The following is a 9,972-nucleotide window of genomic DNA, read 5'->3' on the forward strand; positions in this document are numbered from 1 at the left end:
GGAAAAGGCAGTATCCTGCGCTGAAGAATCAAACCCCTTTTCCATCTAACCCCTCACACATATTCTATGTTCCCTGCTCTACATGTGCAGTCCTATCTCCGTCAGCCGGGACAGCCAGGTGCGTGGCACAGGCATGCCCTACCCAAAGATGGTTTCCCACAGCAGGCATACAAAGTGCACAAGAAAGCACTCAGATCACCCAGTCTTTCCCAGTGCAGTAATTCTAACACAGCTCAGCCAAGCTGGTGGATAGGTGGGCCTCAGTCAACCTACAAACTGTTTACATCATAGATGCATAGACCATGCATCCGGTGAGGCATTTTCCTTCCCTATACCTGTAAGTTGACCAGAGGAGCATCTTTGAGCATGGATGAAATCATCACTTAACACTAACCAATCTAAATTTCCTAGAATAGGTCACATAGTTTCCAAGCAAGTATGAGCCTTCCAGTTGCACGCACGCACGCACACACAGACATATATATATATTCTCTTTAGGACAACTCACCAGCTAATTTTAAATCAACAGTGCAAATCCCAGAAGAACGGCTCTTTATACTTGTGACAGACACACACAGTTGATCTGAATTGCTTACCTCTTCCATTTTTTCTGATACTGGACTCTGGTTACCAGGCAGCATTTCTTTAGTCTCAGAGGACTCCGTTTTAGATGTCCTACACAGCTGGTCAACAGAAGTTATAGTGGTGTCTGCTGTTCCTCTTGAATTCTGACAGAGAGAAGCCATTCCGAGAATTGGCTCATCGTCATCAGAATCAGGTAATGGTGTTGGACTAATGTCCTCCAAGCCAGTGCTGGATGGGCGAGACGATGGGGTTTGTGCCCTGTGACTGGGCTGAGAGCTGGAACCAAATGTTGGGATGGGGGAAAGCTGGGAAGAGGAAGAAGAGATAGGACTTCCTTCCATTCGAATCTCATTGTCCGAGTCATGTTCGCTGAAAAAATATCGCTTTGTCCGTTGCTCTCTCAAGAGCATCTCAATCCTGGAGTCCAAACTGTTATGTTGAACATCAGATTCCATGGTTGGGGTGCCCGGTGTCTCACTCCTTTCAGGAGTCTGCGAGAAGGGTACCACAGCTGGCTCACTAAGACTGTTTGACTCTGGGAGGGGCGGGGGCTCCTCAGGCTTTTCCTTCACAGGAACAAAATCAGGGGTGGTAGCAGTGCTGCTTTTAACAGGCGTCTCTGCAGGAGGCAGTGGAGGTCGCTGGTACTCGACTTCTCTGGACGTTTGGGGAAGGGGTGGTTCTTCAGGTTGAGGATACGTGGTTGGTGTTTGATACGGGGAGAAGGCCGATTTGTAAGTTGAAGACCCCGAGTGACTCAAAGGAGGAGTGTGGGAATATTGCACTGTCTCTTGCTGATGGGATTTAAATGTGCTAAACTGATGCTCTGATCCTCGAAAAGCACCTGCAGAAGTATGAACGTAGTGGTGACCAGGACGTCTATTGTAGGCATCGGTAAATTTTGTTTCATGTCTCCTGGGCTTATACCCAGAGTCCTGTCTGAAATGGTAAGATGGTGTCGTCTGACGACTAGAGTATGCCGAGTCTTGGGAAAAGGGAGTCCCCATGCGTGGGGTGAGAGGGGTTCCCTGGGACTGAGGGGTGAATTGGCTGAAAGAGTTTGGGGTGTCTTGCCGACAACTGGAGAAGGCTGTATCATGAGAAAATGGGGTGCTACTGTTTGGGGTAGCTGATGATCCCACAGAAGAAAGGCTATTGTCTTTTAGGCGTTTCAGAGTATCAGCCAACTACAAAAAAGGGAAAAACAAAGATTCAGATTAACACCCCTCAAAATGTACTAGAACAATTACCAGCATACATACATCTGCTGTGGATTCTCATTCACAATGATCTTTTCCACAAAATAAGAATGTAATGGAATTTGAGATGTCTGAGGGCCAAGAGAAGCCAAGCACAGCTTAGTCCTCTGACATTTTAAAGGGGGGAAATGGGTCCATTAAGAAAGCTGTGGTTGTGTGGACAGGGAACTTTGTGATAAAGGGAATTTTAATTACCATGGGGAGACATTTATGAGGTTCCGCTGCTCCCCATTAGGGCTGCAGTGGCCTTGGCCAGTCATATCTCTCAGCCTAACCTACATTGCAGGGATGTTGTGAGAAGAAAATGGAGGGGAGGAGAACACTGTAAGCTCCTTTTGTCTCCCCATTGGGGAGAAAGGTGTAGTACAAATGAAGTCTTCAAGTAGGTCCACCTACTCCTACTACTTCTTACCGCCTCAGCTTTCCTTTATATCGTTTGCCTAATCCTGATCCTATTGGTGTTTACTATGGCAATAAGCACACACATACAGACCAGAGAGGCTCATCAGAAAGGTGAACACATACTTATATTTTTTAAATAAATAAAAAAGTGTAAGTTCCTATTAAAACATCTGATCTACATTGCTGAAGAAAAACTGATACTGATCTCCTAAACTGGGGAACTATAGAGGGGTTAATAAACTATCACTCACAGATCAAAATATTGTTTTTCCTCTCCATTATGACAGGCCCACCTGCCTGCATATGGTTTCAGCAAAGGACTTGGCAAATAGGTTCCCCAAGTAAATTGGCAATAGCAAGGATTGCTTTACAAAAAAAAAGCACACCCTGGCCTGTGTGGACACTTTTCCTAGTTCTGGCAGCTAGAATCAAATAAGAGATCTCAGGCACAGTCTCTCAAGATTCAACACAGGATAGAGCATTTCTGGAAACCACCCTTTCATGTCACCTACCGAGCTTATTACTTTTTACTCTGATTAAGATGGGAAAGAGTGCTTAATTAAACATATACCCTTTAGAAGAGGCTGGCTCTGAATGATAAAATAAAAATAAAACAATCTTTGAACACAGACAACCTGGAATGTTTCCAGATTTTTTTTAAAAAAGATTGGGAACCACAAGTACTGTCAACTGCTTTATCTCAATTAAATTTTACTTTGAAGCCTTCTTCTCCAGTCCTTCTAAACAGTCTGCTTTTGAGTCTGAGGTTCAGGGAAAGATAAAAAATTTTCAGAACAATGTTGACAGCGTACCTAATGTACATTTGACTAAGCAGCTCCTGTAAAAAACACCGATCACCGATCTTCACTGTTGCACAGTGTGAATTTACCTTTAAGCTATCATAGCAATTGTAAAGCCATGAGCAACAATGCCAGATACAAAAGAGGGCATCGAGTAACTATGGGATTCAACTGAAAACTTGTGATTTATTACCCTGCCTTATTCTCCGTTGAAGACATGAATATCAGTGATTAAGCCACACACTTAAGGTGTTTCCACAAGGGACAGATCATTAGAACACTCTTATTATTTCCTTTCTGCACAAATAAACCCAGCCTGTAGTTGTTGACTGAGATAGGGTTAAAATGTAATGAGGAAAATCATGACAGGAACACAGTTTAATGATAAAAATATACTAGTAGTATCATCAGATAGTTTAAACATCAGGTACCCACATTAAAAACACATGGAGCAACCACTTAAGAGTTTTGAGCAATGTCACAAAACAGTAAAATACGCTACTTGCATGAAGAGACAAATGGTGAAAGTCTCAAGACTGGGATTCCAACAAGATGAAAAGTGGCAATAACAGAAGCAGAGATTACTCTGCAAAAACCTCAACCCTAGCAGAATTAGATCCATGAAGTCATCATTACAGCTTTCTTAGTCAAACTACCTACATTTGACAAAAGATATCCCACAGAAACAACAATTACAAAATAGATTTGATTTATTTTTACACTTTGTGTTTTGAAGTGTGGAATGAAGTATACAAAGAAATCTTGAACAGACAGAACAAAGATTAGCAAAGAGGCATTGGAAATTATGGGAGATTTCTAAACAACAGAAGTTTAAAGGTAGTCAATCACTACCACAAAGAAGAAACTTTTAACCACTTATAAAGATAGCTATCCTATGAACACTTTGTAAGGACCGACTTTCAAATAAACATGCTTAGAATCACACAGTCCCGAAGAGGTTTCTGTACAAGTCCCGAAGAGGTTCCAGTCCCGAAGAGGTTTCTGTACAAGTAGACTAGACAAATAGGCAGTGATTAAATTTAACCCAACCCATTCCAAGTCCCAAAACATCATAAACTGTTTATGTTGTGTGAAATTTCCTGACCAATGGTAACAAATTCCATGAAAATAGCTACTAGGGTTGTCAGTTCATTAATATTGTATTAGATATATTTTAAGACACTTAAGACACATATTTTAAGACACTTAAAGAAATGTGTGCATTTTGCCAAAGCCTCAAGGCTATTTTGCATATTTTTTTATATTTAATGTCCCACTATAGCAACATACCTGAACTAAAATAGCCTTAAGAAGCAAACAAAACTTGTAGCCTCACCAATTGCTAATTAAACGCTTTGCTTGATTAATCTAACTTCTAAATGGATTAAAACCTGGGACCTTAAGGTAAAGGTAAAGGTATCCCCTGTGCAAGCACCGAGTCATGTCTGACCCTTGGGGTGACGCCCTCTAGCGTTTTCATGGCAGACTCAATGCGGGGTGGTTTGCCAGTGCCTTCCCCAGTCATTACCGTTTACCCCCCAGCAAGCTGGGTACTCATTTTACCAACCTCGGAAGGATGGAAGGCTGAGTCAACCTTGAGCCGGCTGCTGGGATTGAACTCCCAGCCTCATGGGCAAAGCTTTCAGACGGCTGCCTTACCACTCTGCGCCACAAGAGGCTCCTGGGACCTTAAAGACTCATAAAGATCAATTTGTCCCAGGCTATCTCTATATGCAGGTTAACCACCATATATCCTGCAACTGCCGTAGACAGAATCTAAGGGCACAGTTCTGTAGACTGGATCAAAGTTTCAGGTATACCTGAAGCTTCAACTGGATTCCTTACATTTCCCCCAAAAAGGGACATTAGAGGCGGCAGCTCTCTGGACAAGAAGGTAAAATACAATCTTCTCAAGGAGACAGACAACCCACCTTAAATGGAGATAGGCTCAAAACGCACTATCAGAGCATACTATTCAAAAGTCAACAATACCTGCACAGTTTCATTCACAGTGGGTGAAGCATCTGGCTCATTGTCTACAGGAAGGGTCTGAGGAGTGTAGAGTCCATTCACAAGTAGCTCATAGAAATGCATACGTTTTTCACCTGGACAAATACAAATTGTACTTAAATACACATTATATTGCAACTACAAATAAAAACTCTCCTGCCCTCCATTTAGAACCGTCCTTTTATTCATTCACTTTAGTAACAGAGAGTGGGACTTCTGAATCTACTGAAATATTCAATACTGCCTGTCAGGTTAAATGAGGGGAGAATACTTCTTCACAGAAAGCTCAAGCAACTAACATGATGAGGCAGATGTTTTAACGCACTCTGTGATCTTCTGGGTATAGCAACAGAACCATTTATGAAAGGAAGAAGGTTAAGTAGCACAATGTTAACCCCAGTTTCACTGTACATTTAGAACCTTTTACCAAGAAGGGTATCTTCAAAAACTGGTTATCGTCAGAACTAATCCTTTCTCTACAATGACAGGCCTCTTGGAGAAGAGAAATTTCTCTTCTCAAACTAAGCAACTTAATATGTTTAGAGATTGGTCCACTTATAACACACACACACCCAATATCCAACTGCACGTGGGCTGCTACTCAAATGGAGAAAACGTCACTTGAAATGCCATGTGCCCCTTTAACGTTACTTTGCTGTGATTCAGAAGTATAGGCACATGATTTAAAAGTATAGACAAATTGGCAAAGGATTGGATTTAAAAAACAGACGTCTACATGTTTTGCTTCTTTATTGTTGGTATCAGACGTAAAAAAGCGAATGCAGTGTGTCTGGTAAGGTCACAGAATATTGTAAAAGACAGACTAGTTAAAGAGAGTGAATATAAATATTTAAAGGTTTGGATCAGTTACCTACAGAGGGCTTATTCTATGTATTATAAAAATCAGCAAAAGAGCAAACAGATTTTAATACAGTAACAGTCTGAACCACAAAGTTAGGCTGAGAGTTAGGAAAATTCAGCCTAATTGCCTTTACCCAGATTGCTTAAGTGATCATGTGAATATACTTGAGGGCAAAACTTATTAACTAAGTGGAATCCCCCCCCCCCAGTAAACTGATATGGGACTGGGCTGCATGTCTAAAGATTCCAGTTTGACACATGGATCAGACTGCAAAATTCTCAGTCTGCTCTATTCAGATTGGACTGTGGGGTAGTTCACTGTCAATGCCCCTCTGAATAGCTTATGTCTTGGTTACTCATAATGATAAAAGACTGAATAATAAATCCATCTACTCAACATCTTCTAATATGTATTCTGTCATAATCTCATTCAAGCTCCTTCTCTAGCATAAATACATGACTCTTCCTCATATTTCAGCGTAAATCAAAAGATGAGCAGTGCTTTGGAAACAAAGCAGAAGTCCAGCAAGTAAAAATGTATTTGGCATTCTCGATACTTTGTATGAATATGCAATTCAAAATTTAAGTACTTTTTAACACAGGAGAAAGAAAGTCAAAGATGTCCTATTACATGCAGCTGGCTTTTGGCATGTTGTCCAAACAGTCTGCTTAAAAAGTTAAAATTATTCAGTACTTTTGACAATTAACAGGAAAGCTTGTTTCTCTTAACCCTAAGATAGTACAACAAAAAAATGAAGTGATTAATAGGGGAGATCCTGAGCAGATCTACTCAGAAGTAAGGACCATATTATTGAATGGAACTTACTCCATTCATAGGACTGCAGCGTAAAGCACTTTGGACATTTTTCCAAACTATATAATCAGTGCATTCATAGCTGCATGGTCACTCCATTTGTAGTTGTATTTTCATTTTTCTCTAACACTATCAGTAAAGTAGGCCTTTAAAAAATTAAGTGTGGTACTGTCTCTTTAAGAGGCAAAAGGGGGGAGTGGAAAGATTTTCAGTGCCTCCTCTACACAGATTCCAGCAACCAGATGCCTAAATAAAAAGAATACTGATGTAAACGGACTTTAGAGACAATGTTTTATGACATTTTGTTTCTCTCAAGCCTTTTCAAAACTCAAATTTCTGGACTCTTCCCCCCCCACACACCAATTTTTAAGTTATCAGCGAAGTGCAAAGGGAACTTTTTGGCAAGTAGGTGATGGGATGCAGTTTGGCAAGCCAATTGTCAGCATGAATGAGTGAAATGGAGAAGATGGTAGCATTTCGTAAATTACAGGACTGTCTCCTAGCAACAGACAACACATTCAGCTCCACGTGACTACCAAAGGCCCACAGAAAAGGAGAGATAGAGGGGGGAATTGACTGACAGCTCTTTAACAGTATTTTTTGATTAATGACTGGTCCCCACCCCCAATCCAATCAGCAAATGCATCTCACTACCACTGGACACAAGAAGGGGGAGTGAGGACCGACCGGCTGCTCAGAAATAGCTTTCCCACCTTTCGTATCCAGTTCCACGTGGATGATGTTGCCCATGACAGAGGTGTTGTGCAGGTGCTGGACTGCTTCCCGGGCTCCTTTGACGGTGGCAAAGATCACTTTGGCAATTCCAAGGTGCTTCTTGTTCTTGGGGTTGTAGAGGATCTCTACTTCTTCTACTTCACCATATTTTTTACACATGTCCAGGAGGAAGTTCTCACGGATATTGTCATTCAGCTTGGCAAACGTGACTTGTTTGGGAGGCACCGGCCCCACGTAGAATTCATCAATCTGAAGATTTATTTTTTGCATAAAGCATAGTGGGAAGTTAAAAGAGAGAAAAAAAATCAAGAACAGACTAGGAGTGAGCAGTTGATACTGACATCCTTTGGAATGCAAAGAGTTAAAAAGCAGCTACACAAGTTTAGAGACATGTTCCTTCCTCAATCCCACAGCAGTTCATGGGGAAATATCTCACTACTACATCATCAATCACTTATTTTCAAATGGTTAATTTAAAACCAAAAAACCAAAAGAGGTCCTTGAGTTAGTAGTCAAGCACACTTTAACAGCAGGATCTTATTCAAAAGGCACATTTTGCTACTTTTATCGGATTGTTAAAATAAGCTTTCCAAATAATTTCATAAATAAAACACAAAAGTGATTTGAGCCTCCATTCAATTAGCAAAAAAGGTGTACCTTAAATTTAGGGACAGAAAGCTCCAGCTCTTTGGTTTTGGTCCATATTCGTCCTATCCTGGGATCTCTGACACAATCCACTGGGGCAAGACCAGAGTTCTGAGGAGAAGAAGTGACTGGGGTGATGAGAGGCACAAATGCAACCTTTGAAATGCAGACTGACACCATTTCAAATCAGGAAAACTAAAGAGAATGGTTGGGGGTGGAGGAACCACACACACATGTCAAACTGCAACTGCGTTGGGAATAACAGCTGCAGGTTTTACCTTTGGATTCTGACAGACTGCATTGTACCAGGAGGTTTAACTTTACAATCTCTCCTATACATTTTGTAACAAGCTTTTCAAAAATTACTCTCCCCTTCCTTCCTCTCTCCCCTAAAAAGATGATTGGGAATAGAATAAAATGAAAGTGGGGGGGGGGAGAGAAAAGACAGAAATGACAAGAGATGTGATCATATGCCCTTTAAAAATACCGATCACTTACAGGAATGTTAAAATGTTGCCCATCGTAACGATAGAGTTTGTGCTGTCCTTTTTTCAAAGCTGGGTCAATAATCAACTTGTAACTTTTGCAATGGTGATTTCTTCTCTCGGCAGAGGTGCTAGCTTGGGAGCTGCTTTCCATTCCGTTGATCCAGCCTAGGAGAGAAGGGAGGGAAAAAACACAAAGTTAAAAAAAAAAGAAAACCCCGAGATATTAGAATTTCAGAAGCGACCCCCCCTATCGTTAAGCAGGAAAGTCATATACACACACAGACAGACGCGAAAACGGGTGTCCCCCACTGTACACCCCCTCCCGTTCAGAGTAAGACAAGAGACAGAAAGAAGAGGGAGAGGAAAAAAGACCGAATCTCACTTGAACTCTGTTTTTTGCCATGGTCTTCGGTGTGCTTCGCTTTTTCTCCTGCCTTGATCTCTTTGAAAGACATTGTTATTCGGTGGCCGATCGTCTCTCCTTGCCGCGAATGGCGAGCGCCTTTTCACATTTGGCTGGTTACATTACATTGGTTTTGAAACCCTCCTGCCTCCTCTTTTTTTTTTCGCGAGCCAACACATATTGTGTGTGTGCTTTCTGCTTGCTTCTCAGGCATCCCACAATTCACCGCTATGGAGCTCGGCTAATGGCTAACCGCCCTCAACCGAATGCACATTCACAGCAGCTGCAACGCGCTGCAAAGCCCCCAGACCCGCAGCCCTGTAGCGCCTCCCCGCCCCAAATAAAGGACCATGCATTTTCCCCAGCCGACTGGCTCCCCAGAGCGGCTTTTCCTCCGCTTTAATTGCACGCCCAAATTCCCTTGGAATCTGCCGGCTACATTTACCTAAGCGCCAAAGTGTTCCTAAACAAGATGGACATAGGTGGGACAAGTTTTGGACGGGGAGAGAACTGAACGCTCGGGCTCCGGAAAGTTAGCTGTCAGGGATCGGCCCCGGCAACGCTCCCTCCACGGATATGTTGCAAGAGGACACCGAAATGTTGCCACCTCCGAGGAAGCGCTTGATTGAAAGGGGGGCGCCCCTGTTTCGTTACAATTTGTCAATTTCACGATTTCCACGGTGGGAGGAGGGAGAAAAGTAGCAGCTTTGCTTATTAAAGGTCCTGAGCAGCCAATCAGATCGGACCTTCCATTTTGTTTCAGTTAAAGAAAGTCCGCTGTGGAAGGCTCTCTCGGAATTTTTTCGCTCTCTCCCTCTTTAGCGTCTCCCCCCCGCCCCCCCTTCGGTCGCCCTGCTGGGGCTTCGTGTTGTTTTAGCCTCGTCTTGTGCTTTCTGGTTTGTAATTTGGCCGTGGTTAGGTAATTGGCTGGTTAAAGGCACCAGGCAGCCGCAGCCAATCAGCGCGCAGC

General features: G+C 42.4%; 1 protein-coding gene across 2 annotated transcripts in view; it reads right to left on the bottom strand.

Moving 5' to 3' along the window:
• Positions 1–9,972, bottom strand: part of SETD1B (SET domain containing 1B, histone lysine methyltransferase) — a 50,862-nt gene that overhangs the window by 25,217 nt on the left and 15,673 nt on the right. The window contains exons 1-6 of one of the 2 annotated variants that reach the window (XM_077307645.1): positions 8,982–9,805; positions 8,610–8,764; positions 8,124–8,222; positions 7,445–7,715; positions 5,039–5,151; positions 597–1,772 (exon numbers count right to left, since the gene is read on the bottom strand). In XM_077307645.1, coding sequence (XP_077163760.1) covers positions 597–1,772; positions 5,039–5,151; positions 7,445–7,715; positions 8,124–8,222; positions 8,610–8,764; positions 8,982–9,054 — 1,887 coding nt within the window. In that variant the 5' untranslated portion in view covers positions 9,055–9,805. Of the gene's footprint in view, positions 1–596; positions 1,773–5,038; positions 5,152–7,444; positions 7,716–8,123; positions 8,223–8,609; positions 8,765–8,981; positions 9,806–9,972 lie in introns of those variants that run through there. The other variant, XM_077307644.1, reaches the window with a different exon arrangement.

This window comes from Paroedura picta, chromosome 13 (genome assembly GCF_049243985.1).
Source record: "Paroedura picta isolate Pp20150507F chromosome 13, Ppicta_v3.0, whole genome shotgun sequence".
NCBI lineage: Eukaryota > Metazoa > Chordata > Lepidosauria > Squamata > Gekkonidae > Paroedura > Paroedura picta.